A 27,839-nucleotide genomic window follows, 5' to 3' on the forward strand; every position below is an offset into this window, starting at 1 on the left:
GGTGATGGGGACAGGAGAGCCCAGGACAGGCTCTTAGCTGGGCTGGGGGTGCTGGTTCTGGGGACATGGGCTCAGCACCCATTGTCACGTTGGGAGGAGGAGGGCAGGAGACTCACAACCTCACTGGGACCCACATCCCCCCGCATTCCCGGGGCTACCCCTTCAGAGGAGCACCTTCCCTTTGTCCGAGGCTCATTCCAGCGCGGTTTGGACCACACAGACATTCGGGCTTTTTTGGGATGTCACAAACATGGGGAACGCCGAGCCACCCCACATCCCTGTCCCGGTAGGGCGCGCCCAGCTCACCCTCCCCAGTCCCTTTCCTCTGTCCTTTCCGGGGGACCCCGGAGCGGGGGGGCCCTGGCGGGTCCGTGGGCGGCGGGACGCGGCGGGAGCCCGCGGACACGAGCACCATCCCGTGGGCAGCGGGAGCAGCTGCCGCGGGCCCACCAGAGCCGCGAGGATTGGGGACAACCCCGGTCCCCGAGGGCCGCCAGCCCCGTCCGTCCCCAGCCCGGAGCCCCCACGGGGGACGGACCCCGGCACGGCACGGACAGAGCCCCCCGCAACACGGGGCGGGAATGGGACCCTGCCTGGAGACGGGGTGAGGGGCTCCCCGATTCACCCCGCAGCACACAGGGCTGAGCTGCGCTCCGCTTTAATCCCTGCCGAGGGTGGGGGTCCGTGGGTCCGCGGCTGGGCGCTTTGCCCAGGATGGAGATGGGGACAGGGCTGGTGGGGCTGGGGGGTCCCACGAGGCAGTGGTCTCACGGCTCGTACTGCAGGTCCGTGGCGATGAGCATGAAGCCCTGTAGGGAGTCAGGGTGAGAGGGGCGATATGGGGGACGTGGGGAGCCCTGGGGTAAGGGGACAGTGGTGGCACCCACCTGCTGCAGTGAGAGCCGGGGTCTGAGCAGGCTGAGGCCGTGTGGGAGGGGCAGGGGGATGCCAGCCTGGAGCCACTCTGTGGGGAGACAAAGTCATAGCAGGGGATGGCCCTGGTGCAGCTGTGGGAGGATGGGGACAGGACAGGGATAGCACTTACTGTTTGCCCGGGGAACCCCAAAAAGCCACAGCCCGAACTTCAGCAGGGTCTCCAGCCGCTTCACCTGTGGGACAGGCAGGCCCTGAGCCCGGCACAGCACTGGTAGAGGGGTCCATGCTGCAGGCAGGGCTCAGCCCCCTGCCAGATTGCCATGCATGGGGTCCACAGCACCCCAGATTCCCTCCAAGGCTCCCTTTGGCTTCCCTGGCACAGCCACTCACCTCCACTGGACCCACGTTTGATGCCACTTGTGTTACATGGAGCCTATGGGACAAGATCGGGGTCAGAGCCAGGCACAGGGATGGGGACTGTCCCATCCCAGGGTAGGGACAGGCTGAGCTCCATGGGGGGACCAGGACCCCAGCAGAGCAGACCCAGCTGAGGACCTACTGCCAGGGCAGTGGCACAGATATGAACTGGGGGCAGGATGGGGTCTGAGCAGGCAAAACTGTGGCAATACCCGACTCAGGGAGGCAAACGGACAGAGGTGGGGAATGGGGGGAGCTCTCCAGGTATGTCCTAGGGGAGCTCAGACCCAGCTCAGGGTCGGGCACTAACCCTGTCAGTCTCACAGTGCCCCCAAGTCTGTTCCTGGTGATCGTCGGCTTTCCTGTCACGTTGGCATCCTGCAGCAGGAAGAGACATTGGAGAGACCAGGGCAGAGCCTACAACCCAGCATCACCCAGCATGGCCCCAGTATCCCCCAGCATCACCCAGCATGGTCCCAATATCCCCCAGCATGGCCCCAGTATCCCCCAGCATCACCCAGCATGGCCCCAGTATCCCCCAGTATCCAGCAGCATGGCCCCAGTATCCCCCAGCATGGCCCCAGTATCCCCCAGTATCCCCCAGCATGGCCCCAGTATCCCCCAGCATCACCCAGCATGGCCCCAATATCCCCCAGCATGGCCCCAGTATCCCCCAGTATCCCCCAGCATGGCCCCAGCATCCCCCCACATGGCCCCAGTATCCCCCAGCATCCCCCAGCATGGCCCCAGTATCCCCCAGCACCACCCAGCATGGCCCCAGCCAGGAGCACAGGCACACCAGCCCCAGCCAAGTCCTTTGGGGTCCCCTGGCTCCCTGAGCCGTGGCAGCAGCAGCCACTCACGATGTTCAGCAGAAAGGCAGGGACACGGGTGGCGTTGGGCAGCACCACGAACGCCTCGGCAGAGCTGAAGAGGGTCCCGTGCACGGCGTCAGGATGGCAGGAGAGCAGCGGCTGCTGGCGGGCCCAGAGGCGCAGCTCCATGGGCTGGTCAGGATAGCGCTCCTGCAGCTGGGAGGGACAGGGCAGGGGTGGCACAGAGCCATGCTGGCCATGCCCCCATCAGGTCCCCACCATTGCCCATGTCCCATGTGTCCATCACTGCCCTGCCCATGTCCTGTGCTCCATTCTGTCTGCATCCCATACTGCCTGCAACACCTACCACTTCCACTGCACCCCGTTTCCTGTCCTGTCCCTCATCCATCCCATTTGACCTCTGTGTCATCCCATGTCCCATCCCACCTGCATCATTTCATGTCCCACCCTCCAGCATCCCATTGCATCTTCTGTTCCTCCTGCAATCCCATCTTGTGTCCCATGTCCCATCCCACCTGCATCCTGTCCTACTCCATGTCCTACCTGTGTCCCCTTCTCCTGTGTCCCATCCCACTCACCTGAGGGGAGAAGACCTCCATGCTCTTGGTCCTCAGCTGGAGCGGGAACCGCCGGGGGAGCTGGAAGGCAGGGAAGGATCAGGGTGCTGGGGCTGAGCAGGGCTGGGCATGGGGCACCCCAGTGGGGACAGCTCTGCTCTCTGCCCACCCTTACCATGGCACTGGAGATGTTCCTGCGCAGGGCCCCGGCTGTGAAGTAGGTGAAGGCGGCTGAGCTGGCCACGAGCTCGGTGACGGCCAACAGCAGCATGGGCTCGTGTGCCAGGGGCGGTGGCGTGGCCAGGGGCGTGGGCAAAGCCACGGGCAGTGCCATGTGTGGTGCCACAGGCAGCACTACAGGCTGTGCTGAGCGTCTCTGCTGGTACGTGCCCACCCTGAAGATCTCCCCCTGCACAGACACACAGATGGGTGTGAGGGTCAGCCAGCCTCCCCTGTTCCCAAATCTGTTCCAGGGATTCCCAGGATGACATTACCTTGAGGGCAATGTCCCCATACTCCTCAGTGAAGGTTGGCGGTCCCAGCAGGGAGTAGTCGATGGCAGCAATGGTGTCCAGCGGGGTGGACACTGCAGGGACATGGCAGTGGTCAGGAGGAGTCAGAGCACCAGCCCCTTCCCACAGCCTGGCTCTGTCAGGATCCAGCCCCACAGCGGGGTCCTGCAGACCCTGCTGGGCACCAGCCCTGTCCACAGCCCCCAGGACCACCCTGCCTGTCCCCAGCCCTGGGGTGCCCTCACCCACCTTTCATGTGCTTCAGGGCAGCGTCCAGCCGATCAATGCCCCTGTGGAGCACGAGGCAGAGCTGGAAGCAGAGCAGGGTGTCAGCGAGCCCAGGGATCAGCGTCTCCAAGACTGTCACTGGGCTGGGGGGGACAGGGACACCGACACCCCAGGGCACAGGGGCTGAGCACCCACCTGCTTGTTGAGCTGCTGCCGCAGGGTTCTCTGGAGCAGAGGTGCCAGCAGGTTGTAGAGCCAGCTGTAGGGCAGAGTGGGGTGCTCAGATCACCTCAGGGCACCCACCCAGCTTCCCCCAGCCCATCACCCCGGCTGGGGCACCAGCAGTCCTGGCATGGCAGGGACAGGACAGAGCAGGGGGTTGGCATCACCTGTATCCACGGTGAAACTCCATGTGCAGGTCGGTGCCGCGGGTGTCACAGCCGGCGCTCCAAACCGTGGGGTGGCCGCTGCCATCCTCACTCACCCCCAACACCGCTGCCACGGCCAGGTCCTGCATGAGGAGCTCCACAGAGCCGCTGTCCTGGCTGGGACAGAGCGGGTGAGCACAGGGACAGCGGTGGCACTGAGCCACCCCGAGTGCTGTCCCTGTCCCCGTGAGGACTCACACGGCGCCCAGCTGGGCTGCCCAGTCGGCGCTGAGCTGGATTCGGGCGCGCTGCACCGTCAGCCTCACCCCCACGTCCTCAGCAAAGTCCAGCGTGGATTCGTTCATCTGCAGCTCGTGGATGTGAATCCTGCACACCACAGGCAAGTTGTGCTTGTGGCTGTGGCACAGACAGGCATGGGGACAGGCACAGGGACCCCACAGGTGGCTCTTACCGTGGCACAGCGTAGGTGAGCGTTCCCAGCAGTGGGGTGTTGTAGGAACCCGTCAGGTTCAGCTCATGTTCCTTCTGCAGCATTGACTGGAGCAGCTCCAGCCCAAAGCGCCGGCCTGGGGCAAAGTGGGAATTTGGGGTGACACCAAGGAAGGGGCTGGGGTACCTGGGGTGTCAGCAGAGTGAGCAGCCAGGACCAGGATGGTCCTTCCATCCCCCATTCCTGGCAGACTTGGCATCATTCCTGGGAGTTCCCCTCATTCCCCGTCCTTACCAGTCTGGGCATCATCCCCCACTGGTCTCCCCCATCCCTCCCCACTCAGGAGCACCGACTCACCGAACTCCAGTGTCCTCTGGGTCAGCCAGGCCTTGATGCCAGGATTGGTGCCAGGGCTGGCGATGGTGGCAGAGACACAGGTGGGCAGCAGGAGCAAGAGGCAGAGCCATGGAGTACCTCGAGGCTGGTCCTGGGACGTGGGGGCTGGAGCAGAGGACATGTCTGGGGGACCCGCAGCAGGAGGTGTAGAGACCCTTTCCCTGTGCAGCAGCACAGCCTGGACTTATATCAGGGACAGGGAGCCCCGGGTGACATCAGCACAGCCGGGGACACCGCAGTGCTCTGGCACTGAAAGCCCGGCCTTGCCCAACGCCTGACTCAAAGGGGAAGCCCCCGTTGTTCCGCACTCGTGTCCATCGTGGGAGCTGAGCAATGCAGGGTCCCACACCCACCCTGCCAGCCCCACCTGGGGGGACACACGAGCCAGGGACACCAGCCGGGGCTCCCCACAGGGGCACAGGACCGGCGTGTGGGGACACACAGACCCGGCTGGGCCGAGGCCACACAGAGCTCTGCCTGCAGCATGGATGAGTGGGGGACAGGGACAAAGTGAGCTGGTCCTGGGGCGGGGGACCTGCTCCAGGGCAAACAGGGCTCAACCCGTTTGCACCAGGGGGCAGCAGCCGGTCCCACTTTGGGAAGGGCTCTGGGAACCCTGTGTAGGGTTACCTACATTTCAGGGTGTCCAGGGTGTGGAAGCAACCCCCAAGGAAGTGATGGGAAAGTTGGGACAGTCAGAGCGAGAGCAGAACTGTGCAATCCCCCCCAAAAAACCCCAGCTGTGGGGAAGGAGCCACCCGCACTGCCAAACCCACCATCAGTGTCACTGTCCCCTAGCCAGGGTGAGTCCCTCCAGTGCCATGGGCTGTGGATGACAGGGTCCAACTGCCCTCCTGGATCCAACCTGGCAGACCCAGAGGTACCTCTAGGAGGGCCAGGGCCCCATCTCAGCACCACAGGGGCACATAGAGCCCACGGGCAGTCCCACCAGAGGGACTGCAGCCCACATAATGCATCTTATGGAGGTCTCCAAAGCAGCTGCCCACCGGCCAGGGATGCCAGTGCCCCCAGCAGTGGCCCAGAGGCCAGCACTGACCCTGCCCCCAGCCCAATGCCTACCACAGCCCCTCTATGCCAGGGTGCCCCTGCCCTGCCCCAGCACTCACCGTGCCAGCCGGCTGCAGTGCCCCACACCGCGGGGGCCGCAGGTCCTGCCATGGGTCGCAGCTCCTCCGTGTCCCGGGGACTGTCAGGGACCAGCTCTGACGCCAATGTCCATCCCGGGTCCTGGTCAGACCACAACGTCACCCATTTCCCCCGTCCCTAATCCCTTCCGGGATGAATCAGGTCCCATGAAAACACCGAGGGACCGGTTGGGGCACAGGTGCCCGCGGGCTGGGCGCTCCCTCGGGCTCTGCCGGTGCTGCCGCATCCGGCATCCCGACACGTGCAGGCGGCTGAGCCCCGCCGGCCCCGCTGCCAGCCTGGCCTGGCACCCTCAGTCCCTTCCCCGGCTCCCCTGTGCCAGGGACCCGCTGGTGGCCGCCCCGCGACCCCTGAGGAGGGGATGGCAGCCAGGGCTGCATGGCGAGGGCTCGGTCGTGGGGCACACAGGGCTTAGACAGGGGTCAGGCAGAGACGTGGGGACACACACGGACACACACAGAGCCCCCTGTCCCCACCGTTCCAGCGGGAGTTTCCACATCGGGCGGCAGTGAACAGGTAAGGGCGGCACTCGGGAGTGTGCTGCCGCGCTGCCCCCCGCCCGAGCAGAGCCCCCAGCCCCGGTTCTCCCTGTCCCGGCACCTTCTGGGCTACTCCAGGAGGGCGGCCCGGACCGTGCAGTGCGAGCGGGCACCGGGAGAGGGACCCACCGGCCCGTCCGCACCGCGCTCCGGGACCGGGAGGAAGGCGGGCGGTGGAGTGGGGACGGTGAAAAGGACCCGGGGGTGATGGAGGGGACCCATCCAAGGATGGACAAGTTCATCCACAGACACCCAGAGCCCCCTGCCCCCCTACATGTCCCCTGGTGCTGTCACAGCCAGGACAGGGGGGGACAGGCAAGGCAGTGTCCTGGCAGCCCAAGTCACCTGTGCCCTGCACAGGCCCTGCCAGGGGATCTGCGGGCTGGGAAAGCACGAGTGGGCACGGGGACACGCGTGGGACACGCTCGCGGCTGTGACCGTGCCTGTAAACACCAAACACACACAGAGGGCGTGCAGAGCCTCACACATGCACACGCCTGTGCCTGGGGCTGCTCAGCACCTTCCAGCCCCAAATCCCTCGCTGCGAGACCCTGGGGAGGGAGGGGCGCCTAAAGGGTCCCACCAGAGTAACAGGAGCCCCTCCAGGCACCCCAAATGTCCCCTGCCAGGCCCGTAGGGAGGTCTGAACAGATCTGGAAGAGGAGGCTGTGAGATCCTTGGGGTGTTTGTGAGTCACAGGGAAGCTCAGGTAAGGGCAGCTGCCCGGGGCACCCCCAGGCCTCAGGGTTGCACAATCCCTGATGCAATTTCCTTGTCCCAAGCGGTTGTCTGTCCCCACAGGCAGGGGTTGCACCAGGAAGAGCAGGAACCACAGGGGTGGGGCCACAGAGAGAAGCACCCCAGGATTTGTATCTGCACTCCCCTATAAAGGGATGAATCCCTGCATGATCACCCCTGTGATCTCAGAGTCCTGACACAGCAACAATTGTGGAAGGCTCGGAAAGGCTGCTGGGTGCAGGTGGCCCAGCTGGGAAGGGGAGTGAAGGGAATTCCAGGCTGCAAACACACCATTGTCCAGGCAGATGGGGAAACCACACTCCCACCTGGGCACAGAACCCCACAGCTGGCTCATAGCACTGTCCCCTCTGTGTCATCAGCCCATCAAGGTGCCTAATCAGGGGAAGATGCATCCCAGCGCTGCTGCATTATCCCACCCAGAAGACAGGGTGCGAACAAGCTTTCCTCCTGTGTCTGACCCTCAGCACCCCACGGCTGAGCCCAGGGAGTGAAAACCCACGGGAACTACGGGAGAGGCTCTGTGGGGGTAATGCTGGGACACAGGGAATTGAGACCAGCCCGTGAGGAGCCCCTTTCCCAGCACCACCACAGGGTCCCAGACCCTGTATCCCCCAACGTACCCACCCAGCCCACCGTGGTCTGCACAAGTTGCTCCCCCGTTAAATGGGGCACAAATCCCCGGGGCTAAACACACCCAAGACGCAGGGGAGGGGGTGTGAGGGGCAGGAGGAAAACGCACGCGTGGTCATCAGGGCTTGTTTAATAACAAAACTCCAGCTATTGTAGAACAATATTCTCCAGCATCATTGTAATATACAATACGGGGAATGCTCTCAGTAATCTGAGAAGGAAGGATCCGGCCCACAGCACCCCCTGCCCAGGCTGCGGGGGGACCCCCAAGGGCAGCCCCGTCGGGGAGCCAGGGATGCGGGTGAGCCGCGGTGCTCGGGGATGGGGTCCCGGGGACGATGTCCGTGGTGGGACCGGGATCCCGCGGATGATGTCTATAGGGGACCGGGGATGATCCCGCGGATGTCCGTGGAGGGTCCAGCGCGGTCTCAGCGGCAGAGGATGCGATCGGCAGCGGGAATGCACGGAGCCTGCGGGAAAGACACCAAGCGGCCGGTCAATACTTGCCAGGAAGGCGCCGGAGAGGACGGGGATGGAAAGGGGGCAGGAGGAAGGGACCCCCCCGGGAAGGAGAGGACAGATCGGGGGAAGGAGGTTCCAAGGAACGCCGGTGGTGCCCGTCAGGAGCGCGGCTCTGAGCCGGTGCCGTGGGGTCCGCACTCACCTCGGGGGAGTCCCCAGCAGCGGCGGGGCGGGGGGGGCCGCACTGCAGCTCCAGCTGCAGGTCCCAGATGTAGTCGATAACGTGCTGCAGCAGCTCCACCTTGGAGACCCTCCGGTGCCGCGGCAGAGTCGGCACCAGCGCCCGTAGCCGCGAGTAGCAGCCCTTCATATCGTACAGCAGCGCGGCGGCCGCCTGCTCCGCCACCACCGGGGACACGCCCGGGCCCGGCCCGCAGCGGGCGGCCTCCCCGGGCCGCACAGCCTTCAGCGGGCCGCCGGCGCCCGCGGGCAGCGGCGAAGAAGCGACAGCGGCGACCTTCATGGCGAGAGGCGGCGAGCGCGGCGAGCGGAACGGGGACGCGGCGAGCGGACAACGAGCCCGCGCCCGCCGCGCCTCTTATAGAGCGCCGCCGATGGGGGGCGGGGCCACGGGAATCCTCGACCAATGGCAGCGCAGAAAAAGCGATCGCAGCCCCGCCCACTCCATTCATGCGCCCCTAAGGGCAGCGTCTTAAAGGGGCAATGGCGGAGAGAGCTCCGTGACAGGCGGGTGCTAAAGGGTGCGGAGCGCCCACCCTGCCCCGCAATTAACGTGGGTGCATGGCCGGGGCCTCCCGGTGTCGGGCTCCCCGCAGCCCCGCTCGCTCCTTGCCCCCTCCAGGCCCCGGTGCCCCTCCGGGCGCTCGGCCCCCCCGCACTCCCCGCGCCCCTCCCTTCTCCGCGGCGGCTCAGACCGTGAGACGCCAGGGTCGTGACGTCACCCATTCATAAAACCCGGCGCGCTGTCAGCGCGGCGCCGGGCGGGCGGTGCCCATGGCGACGGGGGCGGGGCGGGGGACACACACCTGCAGCCCCTACGGGGGGCACCGGGACCCCCACCGAGACAGCGCGACCCCCACCGGGACACCGGCACGCCTACGGAGACACTGGCATGCTCTCCTGGATTACGGGGGCACCGGTGGCACAGGGACCCCCGGGGGACATCTGCACCCTCACGGAGACATGGGGGCATCGGGGCCCCACGGTGGCACAGGAACACGGGCATCCCCACAGGGGACAGCTCCGCGCCCCTTACCCCGAGTTTGGAGTTATCCGTTCCCCCCTTTCCCTCCCGGGGCTCCGCAGAGCTGCTCGGTGGCGGCTGCCGGGGCGGGGGGCGCCAGGTCCGGGTCCACCCGAGGGATGGGCAGACGGGTCGAGCCCTGAGTGTGTAGGGTGGCACGGGGAATGGGCTGCGAGCACGGTCCTGGCACGGGCAAAACCGGTGGAGGTCCCATCCCTGTGCGAGGCAGCCAGTCCTTGCCCCGAAGGGTTTCTGGTCCGGGCTGTAATTAGCGTTACTGCTAATTACCCCGCACCTGCGGGGAGGGCAGGCAGCGCCCGGGTGAGACCCCGGCACACCCCGAGCAGCACGAAATGGTGTGGGAAGGGAGGGAGGCAGGCAAAGCTGCAGCCTCAGACACTCCCGGGTGTGTGTACAGACACAGACACACAGGGTAGGTGTGCACACACAAAGGTACGGACACACACGTGCTTGCACACACAGATGTGTGTGGGACATACCCAAATATGTGCACAGGAGCATTCACACGCATACACAAACCTGTGGAGACCAAACACAGCCACAAGTACAACCACACGGATGGACACAAACACAGATACACACACACGTGTACACACATGCTCATGCACAGATACATCCTGCCTTGCACACCAACACGTGTGCCCAAGTGCCAGCACGGCTCTCCCAGCCCTTTATGGGGTTGGGCTGGGGGTGGCAGACCCTGCCGCACATCCCCAGGCATTACAGGAGCAGAAGGCCTCTCCTCTTCTTCCTCTTCTGTGGAGGGCAGCAATCCTGGAGAGCACGCATGAACTCCAACCCTGCCAGCCTGGCTGGGGGGAGCTGGATCCCCCTGTCCCTCCCTCTGTCCCTCCTCCCTGTGTCCCCCAGCCTGGTGCGGTGGCGGTTCCCAGGGTGGGCACGGCGCTGGGGTCGCCCCCTCCATTCAGGGCTCGGCGGAGGGCCCGGTGCTGCCCGGTTCCCACCGCGGCTCTCAAAGCTGCTAATTAGCCCCCATCTGGCGGCAGTGGCCGGGCCGCGGCGGGAGGCCGGGGACATTGTGCACAGGAATGTCTTTCAGGGCCGCCGGCCGGCCGCCGCCACCGCCAGCTGCGCCGCCAACAATGCCAGGGCGAGCCGGACCCGCGCCCCTGCCACCGGCCACCCCGAGCGGCGTGGGGACGTGGATGGGTTTCGTGGCCGTGGTGGGTGTCATGGCACACTTGGCACGGCCGCCCTGGCACAGCCACTCCAGCTGCCCCAGCCTCCTGGATGCCCCCGAGAGCAGGACACCCTCACCACCTCCCTGTGCGTGTCGGGGTGCCGGGATGGGGTGCCGGGTCAGGGCTGCCAGTGTGGCACCAGGACACTGCCTCGGCCACAGCTGGTGGCGGGGTCCTGGCCTGGCACGGCGAGCCGGCTGGCGCAGCGCTGCTGTCCGGCAGAACACAGAGCTTCATTTCCATCTCAATTCTGGGAACGGGGCGCTCGGCGCGGTAACAGCAGCCTCGGCCATATGGTGCTGGCGGGGCTCAGCCCGGCCGGGGGGGCGGCCGGGGGGCGGCTGCTTTGCGCTGAGCAGGGGTTGCCCGGCAGCCGAGCACATCAAAGCCCCCCGGCCACCCCCGCCCCGCCGGGACCACACAGGGCACAGCCCCGCCAGGCCGCCGAGGGGCCGGGGCTGCTGTGATGGGGGGCACGGGGTACAGCCGGCACCCCAGAAGCGGCAGCACCCAGCCCCGCACTCTGGCATGCAGGGCTGGAGGACAGCACAGACACCGCAGGTCAGCCTGGGCCCCCACCAGTGACCAGGACCCCCAAACTTGGGCTGCTCTGTCACGGCTGGGGTTGGGCTCCGTCCAGATCCCCTCTCCTGGTGCCATCCGCAGGTCACCCCTGAGGCTACACAGAGCCTCCACCCCCCCATGTCCGCACGACACTGCTGAGCCAGGGTTGCAGATGTGCCGGGCCGCCGGCACAGCTGGAGCGGGGCCGAGGCCTGAGAAAGCCCCTGCGCATTCCCCTCCCGCCTTCTCCCTTCCCGTTCACAGCTTCCATCCGCTGCAGCCCAGACCAGCTGGAGCCAGGCAGCCCTTCCTGGGATTTATTCCAGCTTCCTGCCCCTCCTCGCCGGCCGACCGGGGCTGGGGCTGCCTTGGGCTGCTTCCTTTCCCTGCTCGCAGCCGCCGGCCGGGCGCCACTGTCAGTACCCATCATCACACGGGTCCCCAGCTCTCACCAGCGGCACCCATCACTCCACGGCACCCCAGTGCTCATCACCAGTACCCACCATCCCAGCAAAGCACCCCCACCCTGTATGGTAGAGCATGAGGTACAACCGCATCACCCATCACCCATCATCACCCAGCTGCAACTCTGCTGTGGTGGGGAGGCTCCACAGGGCTCTAAAGACAAGCAGCCCTGGTGTACCCCCTCACACAAGGCACCAGCACTCCCAAAACATGAAACCACCCTCCCCCTTGCCTGACGTTTGCACCCTGTGCACCGCCAGCTCAGCCCATCCCACCCCGCTGCAATTCCTGGTGGGAGCTTGGCACAAGGGGCACATGCCCATGAGCTCCCCTGGCCAACAGGCATCTACACCACTGCCATGAGGTGCCATGGGTGAGTGGGTGGGTGAGGATCATCCCAAACCCCGCATCTGCTGGCAGCAGAACAGGCAGCTCTGGCCCCTGCCCTAGCTGGGCGCAGTGAAGTGGACGGAGGTTTCCTGCCGGTCTCGGCACATCCATGTTTCCGCAGCCCCCGCCGAGCCGGAGGGACCCTGCGGAGAGGGGAAAGTGGCCCAGCAGCGGCCCAGACACGCTGGAGCCGTGTGGCCTCAGCCCTGCCAGGACCGGAGGTGCCACAGGCCCAGGTGCAGCAGGCGAGCGAACCAGGAGTGCTCAAGTGCCGGCTCCTCTGGCGGCTCCTCGCAGGGCCCAACACACTTCCTTCCTCCTGGCCGGCCCTGCCTTATCGGCCAGGCAGGGTGAGGGGTGACCCCGCTCTCCCTTCCCAGGCCTTCCGCTCCCTGCAGCCCTGGGAAGGCTCCTGGCCACACTTCCACCACACCTACAGCAAGCAGGAGCTGCTCGGAGCTCTGCAGGGCAGCAAGGAGGCTGCAGAGTGATGCTGGCACGGGGGTACCCTGTGCACCCCTTAGCCTGCAGAGTGATGCTGGCACAGGGGGTACCCTGTGCACCCCTTAGCCTGCTCCTGCACTCCTGGGGCCTCTGGAGGCTGCATGGGGATGCAGCTCCTACCACCAGAAGCCAGGAAGGAGTCAGAGCTTCCCAGGATGCAGTGTCAGCCCCGCACCAAGGGACACACCAGCCTGGGGAGTGGGGTCCTGACTCAGGGTAGGGTCCTGCACCCCACGGCAGAGCCGAAGTCCTTTTCCACGGAACAGTGGAGGCTGGTGAAATCACATCTGGAGTCTAGACTCAGTGACTCGGTGGGCTGGGCCTGGCGGCCGCGCTGTACCCAGACCCTGCTGCACACTGTTTGCTTAGCTGGAGGTATTTAATTGGAATTAAAGTGGCCCCTCTTGTTTTTGCGGACAGGGCTGTTGGAAAAGGAGCTGTAAGTCATAGAAAACATCTGTAGGAGCCTGCGAAGGGTCATTAGATGGCAGAACGCAAGGCGCCACTTTTAGTGCTCGCAGCCGGCACAGGGAATAATGGTTCAATACGGCTTTTGTGGAGGAGCTGCCAAGCCAGCAAACACTTTCTATTTATTCTGGCAGTGGGCACGGCCGAAGGGATGCAGGATCCTCCACATGTGGGCCTCCAGGAGGGGTAGGGAGGACACTGCCAGTGCTGCAGGACACAGGGCAGCTGGTCCCAGTGGAAGCCGCGGTGGATGCTGGAGCTGCCCATGCCTGCAGCCCCTCCAGCCCCCTCCAGAAAATGCCTGCACCAGCATTTTCTGCCCATCCCAGCCCTAAAGGGTGCAGGAGGGTGCCTGGCTCCCTGCAAGGAAGGGGGATAATCCATACTATCCCTTACCCTGCCGCAGGGCTGGGTTTGAGGTTACCCACTCCTACCCCTCCCATTCCTGCTCCCCCAGGCCATGGGGCGTTAGCCTCAGCTCGATGAGCACCCCAGCAGCTGAGGCAGAGCACGTTCCCATCCTGTGAGGTTCCTGCATCCCAATCCCTGATCAGCCACCCTTCTCTGGGACCAGATCCTGCCTCAAACCCACACAGGGCTCAGTGACTCCGGCCCTAAATCTGGGTATCACAGAGCAGGGGCCAGGCTGGGGGAAGGCCCAGTGCCAGAGAAGTGGGAGGGGGAAGGGATGGTCACTTGGTCACTTGGAAACAGCCAGACAATAGCCACCGGCTCCAGTGGGAGAAGGCGGGGGAGCTGGATGCCAATTCCAGTGCTGGCTGAGCAGGGGCATGGCCACACCAGCACTCCTTCCTTCAATATGGTTTAATATGAGAGAAAGCAAATGCACAATACAAAATTTAAAAACCGGCATACATCGATACCCCACCTGGGTGGCTGCTCCGACACACACAACACGATGCTCTTGCACAATTGTTTCGTCGTCTGTCACTTGCAAAGGGTCTTGAAGGGCCCCAGCCCAGCAGCGCCGGGCACGGCCCATGGGCAAGGTCACTTCTCCTTCTTGGAGGCTTCTGTTGGCTCTTCTTTGGAAGCCCCTGCTGCCTCCTTAGGGGTTGAGCTCTCCTCGTAGCTGGGGACAAGAGGGATATGAGTGGGGCCAGCTCCTCCCTGGGGACAGAACCCCATGCCATGTGGGGACAGCCCAGCCTGTGGCCTTGGCTCCTGCCTTGCTGCTGTTGAGGACAAGGTGGGCTCCAGCCATCAGCACCCAGCACAGGAAGCCCCATGGGGCAGAGCCCAGGCAGGGAGACGAGGGATGTCTCCCCCTAGACACCTCCAAGGGTAGGGTGGACCCAGCCAGGGACCAGCTCTGTGCCTGGGCATCTGTCCTTGTTCCCAAGAGCACTATTGGGTATCCTGGCTGAGCACGGGTGCCAGCAGGGCCAGTAAACAGGGGAACTGCAGCAACACCACCAGCAGTGTTCCCTCCCAGGGTCTCACTCCTCTGGCTGCAAACCCCCTCCAGCAGTGGCCCCAGGGCTCTGGCTAAGGAAATGGGAATGCTGCTCCAAGCAGAAAGAACAAGGTCTGGGATGTCAAATCTTCTTGCCCTTCCGAGTCTCCTCTCTCAGAATGGGAGAGAAGCCGGCCCACAGCTGCACAGAAATAGCTCCAGCCTCTGCCCACAGAGTGAGCAGAGCTGGGAATAGGGAGAGCTTGGGCCAGGGAGAGCAAGGACCTGCCCCTACCTGGCCAGAGCGACAGACAAGGGGCCCCGGTGGCAGTGGCTACATGGCACTAGGGCTCTGCTGCCGGCGTCGGCGGGGACAGGACAGTTTCTGCTGCATGGAATCAGCCAGGCTGGCCGGCGAGCCAGACACCGTGGGGAAGTGGGTAAGTCTTGGTGTGTGAGGCAAAATTTCAGCAGAGGATTCATAGCTGCAGGAGAGAGAGGAAGCAGGAAGGGAAAGACAAGGACAGAAAGGAGAGGGGGGGAGAGAGAGAAAAAGCAAAAGAGTTTTGGGGTGAGAGCACTGAGAACGCACCACCCTGTGCAGGAAGCCTGGCATCCCCCTTCACCTGCTTACACTTCCTGGCCTCTCCTTGCCTGCAGTCTCCGGGACAGGGCTGCAGAATGCAAAAGTGAGCACTGAAACTTGGGGATGAGGCAGCTCCCGCTGGCATGAGCAGAGCCAGGCAGCCAGAACCTAGGGAGAGCAAGCCTGGGCAGTGGAAAGGTGGTAGTGGAGCAGCCCAGGGACTGGGCAGGTGACAGAGAGATGCAGCAGACCCTGTCCTGCCACTCAAGGACAGTGTGCCCAGAGCAGATGTGGGAGGCAGGATGAGTTCCCACTGCTAAGGGAGCTTCCTGCCTAGCCCAGGGAGGTTTGGCATGGCTGATCCCAATGTCAGTGACCTCTGCTTCCCCAGCACCCTTCCCTGGGCCTGCAGCATAGATCTGCTCACTCCCACCCTGCCTGCAGACCCTCACTGCTGTGAGATACCATGTGCAGGCAGAGACCACAGGAACTGCCAGTGCCAGGGAGGATCAGGGCACACCAAAACAGCACAGCAGAGCTACCTACACCTGGTGGGATTCCTTCGGTGGGAGCCACTGCCCTCCAGGCATTGGTCCCTCTGAATCTCACTTCCTCTGCCTGCAACTGGAGCCGCTTCAAGGGAGGTCTGGCCCCCAGGGGCCATCAAGTTTGCAACCCTCCAGCATCCTGCCCTTGCCCTGGCAACACTTTGCTGCTGGAGCAGCTTGTGCCACTGCTCTGGGAGGGCACTAGGCCCTGGCTGCCAGGCTCCCTGCGCTCCTTGCTGCCCAGTGGGCCCAGCCACACAGCTCATCTCTCCCCAGTTTCCTGGCAGGAGCTGCTGCTGCTGTCAGCTGGTGAGTCACGGCACTGGGGAAAGCGGCTGCAGGATCCCAGGTGCACAGGAAGGACGATCCCAGGACACTCAGTGCCTGCAGCAGCAATTGTCAGAAGCAAACATCAAAGGAGGGGCAGGTGCGGCAGGGCTGGGGACGGCCCAGCTGAGAGCCGCTGGGAACATGCATACCTGCATCTCCCAGGGGAGGGGAGGGGAGGGGAGGGAGGACAGCTGGCTTCCCGTTGCGCCCAGTTTCCCTCTGAGGAGCCTGGGAGCTCAGGAACGCTCCCCAGGCTGAGGCACTGGGGAGGCTGGAGTGTACACTGCCCTGCTTTAGGATGTTCCCTTCCCTCCTCTGCATCTGCCATCATTACTGTGCTGAGCCACCACCACCTCTCCAGCATGGCAGAGAAACAGCTCTCAGGCAGGAGGCCAGAGCTGCCTACTGACAGCCTGGACAGGCTCCAAGAACAGCTGAGCACAACAGCCCAGTCCCCCTTCCTCTGTGCCCACAGTCTCTGGGCCAGGGGGACTACTACAAACCACAAGACTTGGCCCAAGTGGGGAGGTTGGGATGTGCTCGAACCAGCCTTGGCTGCTCTCACAGCGGGCTCTGGCTCCATTTTTCCCCACCCACAGGCCCTGGGACACAATGACCAAGTATCTCCACACCAGGTGTGCAGTCCCACCCTCCCCTGCCTGCCAGCGCATGGGGAGAGTCTGTCACTGGGGCGTAAAGCAATACCAGGTGCTGCCTGCCGGTACCACACCACAGCTCCCACCCAGCTCCCGGGAGGCGGCTGGAGCCAGGCCCGGCATGTAGGAACACAGACCCGCTCCCTCCACCCACGCACGGGCCGGCGCACACCCCGAGCGTGCCCAGATGAACCCGTCCCTCCAGCTGTGCCCGGGCGTGGGAACATCTGCACGCTTCATGTGCTCCAGCACCGCCGGCAAAACAGCTCCATCGCCAGCTGAGGCTCACCTGAACATTTCGGTTACTTCTCCCTTTGCCAAGGCCACCAGAAGCGGGAATCCAATGCAGGCAGGGACCAGGTACAGCAGCGCAGGCTGTGGGGAAGGAAAACAACTGTTAAAGCAAACCACAAATCAGCCTGAGGGAAGAGTGCAAGGTGAGCTCGTGGCCTTGTCCCCTCTGCAGCCACATGGCTACACAGAAGTAAACACCCCAAAAAACAGCTTCAAGAGCTAAGTTAGAGCTCCAGCAGCGTGAAGCTAGATTGGATCTTAGGAGGAAATTCTTTCCTGTGAGGGTGGTGAGATCCTGGCACAAGCTGCCAGAGAAGCTGTGGATGTTCAGTCCCTGGAAGTGTTCAAGGCCAGGCTGGAACAGGGCATGGAGCAGACTGGTCAATTGGTTGGTATCTCTGCCCATGGCAGGGGAGTTGAAACAAGATGGTCTCCGAGGTCCCTTCCCAGATCATTCTAGGATTCAGTGAAAATGCTCACTAGAAGGTCCCAGTGGGCCATGAACACACTGAGAGCCCCTGTGCAGACCACAGTGTATGGGCTCCCAGAGCCCCCTGCAGCACAGCCAGTGGGTGCTCAGGGGAGCTTGCTTGCAAAGAGCCAAAAAACACAGGGCCCTTGGCTGAGGGGCTGCTCTTGGAAACAAGGAGCCTTGCCCCAAACAGGTCTCTGCTCCAGCTGGGCACAGGAGCTTTGGGAAGGGAAAGGTACAGGCAAGCACTGGAAAATCAAAGCCAAGAGAAGAAATAAATCTCCTTTTTCCTGGCAGGATGCAGGAACTTCGTGGCCAAGCTGGCCTGACCCACTTGGATGTGCATCCACAGGAGGCAGCAGGGTGGAGCTCACCTGGGCATGCTTGAAGATGTGCATGATGAATATGGTGAGGCCCAGCCCAAAGATGTAGGCCACAAAGCTGGTGTAGAAATACGTGTGTGTGTTCTTCTTCAGGCTGTAGGAAAAGGGAAGAGCTCAATGACCTGCGGTCTGGAATGCCAGTGGCCAAAATGGAATTGGCCTGGTACTCTTGGGCATCTCCCACCACAGTGGAATGTGCGGAGCGATGCTCTGCCTGTGTAGCCCGATGTTGTGGGAGCAGTGTGGGACTGAAGGTATTAATAGCCAGGTGAGGGGCTGGACAAGAGAAGAAAGCAAGAGATACTGCTGCTGGATGGCAACTGGGCAGGGAGGAATTAGGGCTAGGACCCAGGGAGAAGGTCCCACTGTCTTGGTGGAGCCTGTCCCCGGCACTCAGCAGTTGCTATTTTATCACAGGGCAGGCTGCAGGAACTGGGATTCCCAGCAGGTGCAGGCAGGATGTGGGTGGTAACACCTGGAAGAGCTGGCACAGACCAGAGGGTCTGTGTAAGAGCAGTGGGAGTGGGGCCACACCACCGCAGTCACAGAGCACCCTGTTCCCCAGAGCCTTTCAGTGTGGGGCAACTGCTGCAGCCCAGCTGTAGGTGCAGCTTCCCTACAGGGGAAGGAGCTGCCTCCTCCAACATCAGTGGCAACCTGGAGGCAGCCAGCACTGCCAGGCACCCATCTGCATCCATGTGAGCACTTCCCAGGTGCCAGCACCCCTGGCTCTTTCCCACACTGTCACTGCTTCCTCTCACTGCCCCCCACTCCTTGGCTCCAGGGAGCTGGTGAGGCTCTGTGGGGCTGCTGTGTGCTGCTGCCCTGATCCCCATCCCTATGCTGCCTGCCCTACCTATGCTTGAACTGAACCACTCGCCCCCAGTGCTCAGGACATACCCACAGAGCCAGCCCCCTCTTCCAGGAGCTTTTCCTTACACCCCCTGGTGTCTCCACACCCAGCTCCAGAACGGAGCACAGGACTGCACTCCTGTCTCCCCCTTCTCTTTTTTCCTCTACAAAAGCAGCTCAAATATGCTGCAAGATCCAACCTGCCAGAGACCCTTCCCTGCCGCCTGCTCACCTGATATCAAACCGCAGCAGCAAGGCAATGAAGATCCCTGCAGGGAGAAGGAAACAATGAGGGGCTGGAAGTGGCAGAGGAGCAGGGAAGGGACAGCGAGGGGCCGAGGGAGGCAGGGCAGGACCCGCGGCGCTCCCGCGGTGACAGTGGGGTGACAGTGCCCTCTCGTGGCTCGCGGCACCGGGACAGCGCCCGGACCTGCGGGGAGACTCCCAAACCGCAGGGAGACCCAAGGGCACAGCCAGGCACCTGCTCAGCGCCCCGCAGCCCCCTCAAAGGAGACCCCAGCCCCATCCTCCCTCTTCTGTCCTCACCCGGAATGACAATGTCTCCCAGTCCCAGCATGGCAAAGTTGTCGGCATCCAGCCCCTTCTCCAGCAGGTCCTGAGGGAAAACCACTGCGAGGAGCAGAGCGAGGCACAGTGAGGGGGAGTGTCCCCCCTGAGCAGACCCCAGCCCCACTGGGCCTGGCAAACAGGGAGTAGAACTGGGCAAGGGGCCTATCCTTGCCCTCAGCTCCCTCCTTCCCTGTAGCTTTCTTAGTTCTTTCTGGGACAATTCCAGAACAAGAAACCAGGGACCAAACTACTGCATGCTCCACAGCAGCAACCAGTTCACCCTGCCTGCTGTTCTGGGGCTCTGTGGTGTGGTTTGCGTGTGGGTCTTTTTTTTTCCTTTTTTTTTTTTTTTTTTGAGGGTTTTTTTTTTGGTTTTTTGGTTTTTTTTTTTTTTTTTTTTTGGGGCGTTTATTTGGTATGGACTGTTTTTACAAGCAGGTGAAATTGCACACTCCAAAGATGCAGAGTGACCCAGACAGACCAGGGCACTACAAACCATCCCTTCCCAGAGACCTGCCTTGGCTTGAGGCTGGCCAGTGACGGGGAGGAGGGGTCACTAGCAGGAAATGTTCCTGCACACATCCCAGCCTGAACTGTCTCCAGAGGTGGAGGGTGCATGGGGCAGGGCTTGCAGCAAAAAGGACCCCAGCACACAGGGAAGATCTACTCACGTTTTATTGGGGCCTCAAATGATTTGGCAACTGTCACCATCACGTTGGTGCCAAAGACCTGGAACAGAAGGAACCCGGGATGACCACAGCTGCACAGGAACACACACATAGGCTCAGCTACAGACTCACCCCAGAGCCAGGAGTGGCCTCAGTGGCAGAAAACAGCCAATGACCTGCCAAAATGTGGGCACAGGAGCCCTGCAAGCAAGCCCACAGTCTGGGGGAGGAGGCATACAGTGGCACTGGGGGAGGTGGCTGCTTCACGGCTGTCCTGCTCTCAGAGCAGCATGGGGACAGCATTCACATGGCAGAGCTGCTGCCCACCACCCAGCCCTGAACCTCAGTTCAGCTTTAATCAGTCAGCTCCATGTAAAGTCCAATTGGAGGGAAGGAGCTTCCAGCAGAGAGTCCCAGCCTGGGAGCTTCCAGCAGGGACAGGGGCAAGTGTCAGATCAGCAGCAGTTTGCTCTGAGGTCATTTACTTGCATGGCCCTATCAGCTGTAAATACTGGCAGCATTTGCAGGGTGGACTGTAAACACTGAGGGCAGCCACGCTGATCTCTGCACCTTGCCATCTCTAAGCTTCCAGTCCAGCAGGCAAAAAAAAAGACACTGGTTAGCACTGGATGAGCAAGACCCTGGAGCCTCGACACTGGGATCAGGGAAAAGCATCATATGCCTCCCCAAAACTATGTGGGGGCAACAGCATTGAGATCTCCTTCCTCCTTGAAACCCTCCTGGGATCTCACTGTGGTTGAATCCATGCCAAGATTCAAGTGACCAGTTCCTGCAGAAGGGGACAATACGAGGGCCTCCACTTCAAGGCAGCCCTTCCCTAAGTCTCCAGCAATACTCTGATCCATGGGGAAGCTGAGGTGAGAGACAGCCAGCAAGTGGAGAGCACTCACTGTCCCCAGAGCACTGGGAAGACACTCCCACATTAAGCAGGGCCTGGGGCACCAGGTGTGCTAAGGCAGAAGGCTGAGTCCCCTCCAGCTGAGAGTTGCAGAGGAAGTGGCCCACAGGCTAAAAACCACAGAGCCCAGACTGTTAACGAGCCTGGGAAACAGGGGCACCACCAGCCAAGTACAAAACAGCCCACAGTAGCCAGGCTCAAATATGGAGGGATTACACAGGCAGCTGCAGAGCTGCTGGACAGACCTCAATGTATACAAAGCTCTCAGACATTTGGAAACATGGTGATTCAGAAGGTGAAGGCAGCAGGAAGGACTGGAAAATACGGACATTACAAGGAGAAACATTCTCCCATGCATGGAGCAGAGCACACGACTGCATTCCTGCCTTCCCCACACCCCTTTCCTCCACAAAAGCAGGTCAAATACCCTGCAAGAAATAAGGAAAACCTCAAAATGAAAAAGTCAGGGTGCAGCACTGGCTGAGGAAAAGGGACTGGAGGCATTCCAGGGTCTGGCCCTCTGTGCAAGAGAACAGAAGGACACTAATGAAACCAGCAGATGAGAGAGCCAAGGCACAGCTCATACAAGCAGGCTCAGTGTGCCCCAGGCAGCCTCCAGCCCACCCAACAGCTGTCAGGCCTTGGGAAGACCATAGTGGGGAATACAGGACCAGATATGACAAACACTGAGTACACCACAATAACTCTGATGAGGTCCCTGCCAGCCCTGGGCTCTCTGAGTGAAGAATAAAAGAAAACACACTTGATGAGCCACATTCCGCCACTGTGGATTCTGTCACCAACCCTGCCACACCCCTCTGGGCTGAGAAACTGAAAATTCTGACTTCAAGTGTGTGTCCAGCCAGCGTGGTGCCCCCACAAAGGCAGAATGCCAGGCACACACTTCCACCAGTGGCCTGCAGAATGCTCCTGCTTACCCAGAACACATCGTAGATGAAGAGGCCCCCAAGCAAGATGCAGCCAGTGCTGACGTTGTTCAGGTGCAGCAGCTCCACCCCATTGAGGGAGAATGCCAGCCCGAAGAGATTGTTGGCAATCCAGTGCTGAGAAGGACAGGAAAAGGAGATCTGGGTCCTGCTGTACATGGAACCCTCACCTTGCATGGAAATGAGTCCGTGTCTGATCCAGCCCAGTCCCCAGCTGTGCCTCACTTACCTTTCTCAGCAGGTACCAGACCCCCACAACACTGCTCAAGGCCAGGCACACGAGATCCTTGGTGTCAAACTCATAATTCACTATTTCTGCAAGAAAACAGAGAAGTCAGACTTGGGGCAGGCTGGGCAGCTCCCCTTCCCAAGCAGGGCTGAGATGAGTGATTCCACAGCTGGGGAGCCCAGAGCTCAGTGCTCACGTCCCAAACGAGGGGACTGTACCCGTGGTACACACGTGCAAACCGCCTGGGAACGAGCAGTGGGCTCTGGGAAGCTCAGACCTTCTCCTTCAGCCAGACTCTGCACATGGACAGCATCCACGGTCCTGCTGTCAATAAGGAAATTGGATTCAGGCACTGCCTAAGGCAGGGAGAGACAAATCTTCCCCCTCTTCCTGTGCCAGTTAACTCCTGGTGGCATCACCAGAAATACTCCCTTACCAGTAAAGCTACTACAGGGGAGGATACTTATCAATGCATCTTCTGCCAGTGCAAAGATCTGGCCCAGATAAGGCAGCACAAATCAGTCAGATCTATGCTTTCCAAGGGGCTTAAATAAAGGCTGTGCATTTAATGATAGCCACAGCTCCATCCCCACAGCAATCTGGGAAGTGTTTCTGGGGTCTTCCTGCCAGCCAGAGGCAGCACAAAGTGCCAGCCCAGCTCTGCAGGGGCACATGGGGCTCACAGTGGCTATAGAAGCTCAGCAGGGAGCAAGAGGCGAGTCTTTGAAAATGTTGTTTCAATGGGCTGAGAGTAACAAGACCAAAATATGAAAAAAATAAAAAGGAACAGTAAAGGCAGAAAGCATTCAGGCTCCCCTGAAAGACTGGAAAGCCAACGTACCCTCCTTGCTCTCCCCGGAGCCCTGGGTGAAGAGGAGCTGGTACTGTTTGTTGGGGAAATTTGCAGGGAAGAATCTGTTCATCATGGGGCTGAAACGAGAGGTGTAGAGAAGGGCAGTTTGACAGAAACCTCACAAGACGTGCTGCCCAGCACCTCTGCGTTTGAGGGGGCCCCACACCCCCTCCCTAGAGGGGAAACACCATCTGCTCCATCATCAACTGGCCTGGAAATCAGGGACAGGAGCCACAGCAACTCATCCTGCACAGAGATCTGGTCTGGCTATACGTGACAATCCCCCAAATCCTCCAGGGCAAGAGAACAGAGCATCGCCCACAAGAAAGGAGGACCCACCCCAGACCCCAGCAAATGCCCCCAAAAACCCTCCGGGTACTTAGCACTGACTGGCTCTGCTGCAGAGCCAGGAGCAGAGCAAAGCCCTTGCCCAGCACCAGTCTAGGGAAATCATCTGGTCCCCAGCGCTGCAGAGCTCACGAAACAGGAAACCAGATCAACTTTTTCAGTTACTGAAACAGCCTGAGCTTTCAACACTTCGTGCCACGTATGGCCACGAGAGGCCAGGGACATTACCATGAGCTCCAGCTGCCTGTGTCACCCATCCCAGTCAGGGTGCTGAAGAGCTCTTCCCTCTGCAGGGCAGCAAGGACTGTGCCAAGAGGGGTTTAAGTTGGATATAAAGAAAAGGCTTTTCACCCAGAGAGTGGCTGGGCACTGTTACAGACTCCCCAGAGAAGTGGTCATGGCCCCAAGCCTGCCAGATTTCAAGAACTGTTTGGAAAACACTCTCAGGAATACGGTGGGATTTTTGGAGTTGTCCTGTGTAGGGTAAGAAGCTGGACTAAATTCTCGTGGATGCCTTGCAACTCAGGATATTCTGATTCTGTGATTCTGAGCCAGAGAAGCTCCTTAGGGTGAGCTGGCCTTGTCCCAGTGCTGGTGTACAGGATGCTGGCTTCCCAGGACCTCCAGGGTTTTGGTTCCCACCACCAAGGGACAACACCCTAATAGGTTGGGCAAATACTCTAAAGACCTGGCTCTCCTGCAGGGCAGTGGTGTTCTGAAAATTTCTCAATAAAATGAACTGAAGCTTTAGGTAGCCCTGCCCCAGTCACACCCATCCTTGTGCTGTACCTGATAGTGTGGGACAGGGCCAGGATCCCCAGCACAAAGAAATACATGGAAAGCAGAAGATTGATGTACTCTTGAGAGAATATCTGCAAGACAAAACCACAGAGGGGTTAGTAACCACAGCATCCTCCCCATCCTCATGCTCCTGTTGGCAGCGCTGCTGTGTCAGTGCTCCAGGGAGATGAGAATAGCTAGAATAACCCAAATTCCTGCATGCTGAGGGAGAATATGTTGGAAATAGCCATGTGCTCAAAGAACAAGCACAATGGGCCCATGAGCTGTAGCACATCTGTGAGCTGCTCAGGTCAAAAAATAACTCCAGTGCTGCAGAAAGGAGGCCAGAGCTTCCCCGGCAGAGCAAGGAGAGAGGCACTGCTCCCAGGGGCTGCCCAGGCCCAGAGGAGCAGCAGCATCCCCTGCCCTAATTAAACAGGGCATTACTAAAACTCCTGCCCTCCAAGTCACACACTCCCCTACTGAATCACACCCCTACAAACCAGTGTGGAAGGACCCTGGGGCCCTCTGTGCCCTCCTGGAAGGGGATGCTGGAATAGGCAAGCACATGGCACACAGCCATTGGCAGAGAAGGGACTGAACTGTACCATTCCCAACTCTGCACCTTAACCCTCACCCTGGCACCTTGCAGGGATCTCTAAACAGCACAACTGGAAGCTGCCATGCCCACAGGGCCACTCTGTGCTGCAGCTCCCCAGACCCTTCTGGGAGCTCAGCCATGTGCCAGACCTGCATGGGCAGCCCAAGGAGCTTGATGCCAAGACACCTCCACACCACCACCACGTGCTGCTGAGAGCACCCATCCATTTCTCAGGTCATCTGACTCTGCCTGTGGGCTCTGAACATCTAAAAGATTTCACCTGATGACACCAGGGCTCCCCCAGGCCTGTAGCCAAAATGGCTCCAGGGGCACAGAATGGAACACAACACAGAGCCAGCAGCATCTGCCCCTCAGAGACCCTGGCACCCCCTGGCTCCAGCCTATGTGTCAGGCTGGCCCATGGAGACAGGAAGAGCTCAGGGCTATTTGCTCCTCAGCAGCTCTCCAGAAACAACCTGTGCACAAACAGGCTCTGATTTCCCCCAAGCTGGGACAATTCAGGCAAGAACTGACGTCCTCCTGCACGGTGACACCGAAAGAGCCCGATCTGTGCAGCCTTACACACCTTCTGTCAAACCACTAAGGGCCAAAAACAGAGTCACTCCATTATGGGAGCTCCTGCCAGGTGGGAAATGTCCTGCCCCAGCTCCAGAGCCACTCACTTACTTTAAAGAAGAGGTAGAGCCCCAGGAGGGTGCAACTGGCAACAATGGGAAAGCGAGCAGCATCTCGGCTGGTAATCGTCTCTGGCATCTCCGAGGAGTTCTGGGAGAGAAGGACAGAAAGGAATGGATCAGCCCCTGCCCTGCCTTCACACCTGAGCAGGGGGTGGACAGACACAGCACACAACGCTCCACAGTGATTTTGAGAGGGACAAAACACCCACTGGCCCCTGCTATACCCGGAGATGAGGCTGTGTCAGAGGCAGAGCCTGAGCTGCAAAACACAAACACTTGTCCTTTCCAGGGCAGCCACAATTTACTGCTTTTCCCCCCCTGGAGAAGGAAAAAATCCTGTGCTGGCACTGTTCCGTTTCCCCCTGCCCAGAGGGGAGCTGGGCTCCCTCACCGCTCACGCCCAGCCAGCCCCATCTGTGCCACCATCTGTGATCACCCCGTGCATGACACGTCTCTCCAGCCACCTCCTCATCTCTCACCTTGCTCTTGGGACACTTCTCATGCTCAAAAGCCCCAGATTTATAAACCCCTTCCAAGACATCTTTGCACCACCTCAACCAGCCCCTTTCAAGCCACTTCCCATGGGAGACCTTCAGTTTTCAGAGGAGGCAGAGGGTTGCCTGTTTTCTGCATGTTCCCTGCCTGCTCCAGGTCCAGCTGGCCACTGCTCAGAGATCTAATCTCTCTCAGGCAAACACCTGCGGCCAGCACAGATCGAGGGCACCTCAAAAGCCCTTGTGCAGCTTATCCTGGGCACGGCAGTTGTCACACTGCACCCGGCAGCACAGAGGTGTTCAAATTCCTGCTGCTCCCTGCGGAGTGAGGGATGAGAGCCCCCATCCTGAATCGCTGCTGGGCTTTGCTCACAGCCCCCCACTGCCTGAGCTGCCAGAAGCCCCTGATATGAGGCTTAAGAGCACAAAAGGAGATTTTAAAAATAGTATTAGATCAGACTGTGTAAAACAGTCCTTCCTCCTGAGCTACAGCAGCCCAACTGTTGGGATTTAAGTCCCTGCTATGAAATGCAGAGAACGCTGGGAGAATACCGGGACAGAACAGGGTGTGCAGGCGGGAGAGCACCCCCGGACCAGCCCCGGTGCCGCGGGGCACAGCCACACACGAGTCCCCCCAGCACAGCTCCTCCTGAGGAGGGACAAGGGACGGCTGTGTTTTGCAGCACTTGAATTTATCGCGGCTGGAGGAGCCCCGAGGGAAGCCAACTCTCTCCCCGGGGTCCCCTGCGCCTCCAGGCCCAGGGCCGGGGCCATGCAGCTGCCGGTCCTCCCGTGGAACGGGGCGCCCGGAGGGGACCCTCGGGAGGGGGGGCTCGGCCTACAGGCCCGGCTGCCCCGAGCCGCGGGGGTACCTTGCTCTTGGCGCAGCTGACGGAGCGCAGCGCCCCGAAGAAGATGGGCAGCAGCGCCATGAGGACGAGGCTGCCGTAGGCCAGCGCCATGCCCTCGGGGGTGGCGGGCGGGCGGGCGGGGGTCCCGGCCCCGGGCGCGGCCCCGGCGGCGCTGCCGTTGTGCGCCGCGGGCTCCTCCATGGCGGCTGCTCCCACCGCGGTCCGCACCGACACGTCCCCCTTACCGACCGGAAGTGCGTCACGCGTAGCGGCGCTGAAGCCGGCCCCGCCCCGGCGGCCCCGGTGCCAGGAGAAGGGCAGAGCGCGGCGGCGCCGCCGCTCCGGGATGGAGCCGCGCCCGCCCCTCGCTGTGGGAGGCGCAGGAACTCCCGAGGAGCTCCCTGCCGGTACCGCTGCCGGTTTCCCGCAGCCCCCCCGTGAGCGGGGAGGTGCAGCTCCAGCTCCAGCAGCTCCTGGGCTGCCCGGGGTGTTCCCGCCCTTCACCGTTTTCCGAGAACTGCAGCCCTGTTCTTGGGAATCCCCCTGACTGCTCCCAGCCCAGCCTGAGCAAACTGCGCTTCTGTAAAATGCCTTATAAATGGCAGCAGATTCTCCCCACGCGCTGGACTGGGACCAGGCTCTGCTGGAAAATTGGCCGAAATGTGTGTTTTCTTCACAAACACTCCCAAGTCACTGGCAGCTCGGCTGTGCCACCCAGCCTTCTCCTCCTCCTCACCAGGTTGAAAGTCTGCTGAGGAGCAAAAATTGGTGAAGATTTGAGCACAGTGAAATGGTGCTGCCCCCAGTTTAGATCTGAGCCATGGGCAAGGAGATGGGAGCACAGCAGGGATTAAAACACAAGTCTTTTTTTTTTTTTTTTTTTTTTTATGTCTTTTAAATTTTATATTTTAAATAAAAGGAATCTATTTCAGGAGCGGGGTGATTCATAGTTCCGTGTTTCAGGCGGAGGGCAGATGGGAAGGCCTCCTGGGAGCCCCTCTCTGCGGGGTTGGCCTCGTGCCCGGGATGCTGCCCTCTCCCTGCGACTGCAGTTCCCAGAGCGGAGCAAGACGGGCAGCAGAAGGCAGTGTGCCCACACACCCCCCTGCATCCCACCCTGGCACAGCACAGCTCCTGACCCTCTCACTGCCCCCTTCTGAATGCCAGGCTTGGGAATCCTCACAAAGGGCAGCATCGCTGCGCAGAGCGAGATGGGGAGTCGGGGGCTGCTGGCCCAGGGTGGCCACATGCCAGCGAGGAGCCAGCA

The 27,839-nt window shown here is 61.3% G+C and overlaps 3 protein-coding genes across 5 annotated transcripts; all 3 read right to left on the reverse strand.

The window, feature by feature from the left end:
- Positions 1 to 642: 642 nt before the first annotated feature.
- On the reverse strand, positions 643 to 4,762 carry LOC100217786 (bactericidal permeability-increasing protein-like). Its single transcript, XM_030289030.4, has 15 exons — positions 4,603 to 4,762; positions 4,267 to 4,381; positions 4,053 to 4,181; positions 3,816 to 3,971; positions 3,622 to 3,685; positions 3,448 to 3,508; positions 3,181 to 3,272; positions 2,862 to 3,095; positions 2,708 to 2,767; positions 2,157 to 2,324; positions 1,604 to 1,671; positions 1,267 to 1,309; positions 1,046 to 1,109; positions 888 to 964; positions 643 to 809 (listed from the first exon to the last, which is right to left on the reverse strand). Exons 1-15 carry the CDS (start codon positions 4,760 to 4,762, stop codon positions 768 to 770), a joined length of 1,533 nt encoding a protein of 510 aa, XP_030144890.3. The 3' UTR covers positions 643 to 767.
- A 3,086-nt stretch (positions 4,763 to 7,848) lies between these two features.
- ID1 (inhibitor of DNA binding 1) lies at positions 7,849 to 8,802 on the reverse strand. The gene is made up of 2 exons (XM_030288543.4): positions 8,401 to 8,802; positions 7,849 to 8,206 (listed from the first exon to the last, which is right to left on the reverse strand). The coding sequence occupies exons 1-2, from the start codon at positions 8,719 to 8,721 to the stop codon at positions 8,165 to 8,167; spliced, it is 363 nt and encodes a 120-aa protein (XP_030144403.1). The 5' UTR covers positions 8,722 to 8,802; the 3' UTR covers positions 7,849 to 8,164.
- A 5,084-nt stretch (positions 8,803 to 13,886) lies between these two features.
- Positions 13,887 to 26,811, reverse strand: HM13 (histocompatibility minor 13). 3 transcript variants are annotated; one of them, XM_030288534.4, is made up of 13 exons: positions 26,594 to 26,811; positions 25,217 to 25,315; positions 23,938 to 24,020; positions 22,789 to 22,877; positions 21,948 to 22,033; positions 21,710 to 21,835; positions 19,856 to 19,913; positions 19,161 to 19,244; positions 18,847 to 18,883; positions 17,754 to 17,856; positions 16,903 to 16,988; positions 14,789 to 14,978; positions 13,887 to 14,169 (listed from the first exon to the last, which is right to left on the reverse strand). In XM_030288534.4, the coding sequence occupies exons 1-12, from the start codon at positions 26,771 to 26,773 to the stop codon at positions 14,828 to 14,830; spliced, it is 1,182 nt and encodes a 393-aa protein (XP_030144394.1). In that variant the 5' UTR covers positions 26,774 to 26,811; the 3' UTR covers positions 13,887 to 14,169; positions 14,789 to 14,827. The 3 variants fall into 3 exon arrangements, with proteins under 3 accessions (XP_030144394.1, XP_030144396.1, XP_030144397.1); XM_030288536.4 differs by lacking the exon at positions 14,789 to 14,978 and adding an exon at positions 15,120 to 15,247; XM_030288537.4 differs by lacking the exon at positions 14,789 to 14,978.
- Between the last annotated feature and the right edge of the window lie 1,028 nt (positions 26,812 to 27,839).

This window comes from Taeniopygia guttata, chromosome 20, assembly GCF_048771995.1.
Source record: "Taeniopygia guttata chromosome 20, bTaeGut7.mat, whole genome shotgun sequence".
Lineage (NCBI taxonomy): Eukaryota > Metazoa > Chordata > Aves > Passeriformes > Estrildidae > Taeniopygia > Taeniopygia guttata.

Coding starts and splice junctions, on each gene's coding strand:
- LOC100217786 (XM_030289030.4), bottom strand. CDS start 4,762: ATGTCCTCTGCTCCAGCCCCCACGTCCCAGGACCAGCCTCGAGGTACT. Junction 3,273..3,447: donor TGCCCTGAAGCACATGAAAG/GTGGGTGAGGGC, acceptor ATGTCCCTGCAG/TGTCCACCCCGCTGGACACC. Junction 1,110..1,266: donor CAAACGTGGGTCCAGTGGAG/GTGAGTGGCTGT, acceptor CCTGTCCCACAG/GTGAAGCGGCTGGAGACCCT.
- ID1 (XM_030288543.4), bottom strand. CDS start 8,721: ATGAAGGTCGCCGCTGTCGCTTCTTCGCCGCTGCCCGCGGGCGCCGGC. Junction 8,207..8,400: donor CTGCTGGGGACTCCCCCGAG/GTGAGTGCGGAC, acceptor TCTTTCCCGCAG/GCTCCGTGCATTCCCGCTGC.
- HM13 (XM_030288534.4), bottom strand. CDS start 26,773: ATGGAGGAGCCCGCGGCGCACAACGGCAGCGCCGCCGGGGCCGCGCCC. Junction 19,245..19,855: donor ATTTGAGGCCCCAATAAAAC/GTGAGTAGATCT, acceptor TGCTCCTCGCAG/TGGTTTTCCCTCAGGACCTG. Junction 16,989..17,753: donor ACATCTTCAAGCATGCCCAG/GTGAGCTCCACC, acceptor CCTTCCCCACAG/CCTGCGCTGCTGTACCTGGT.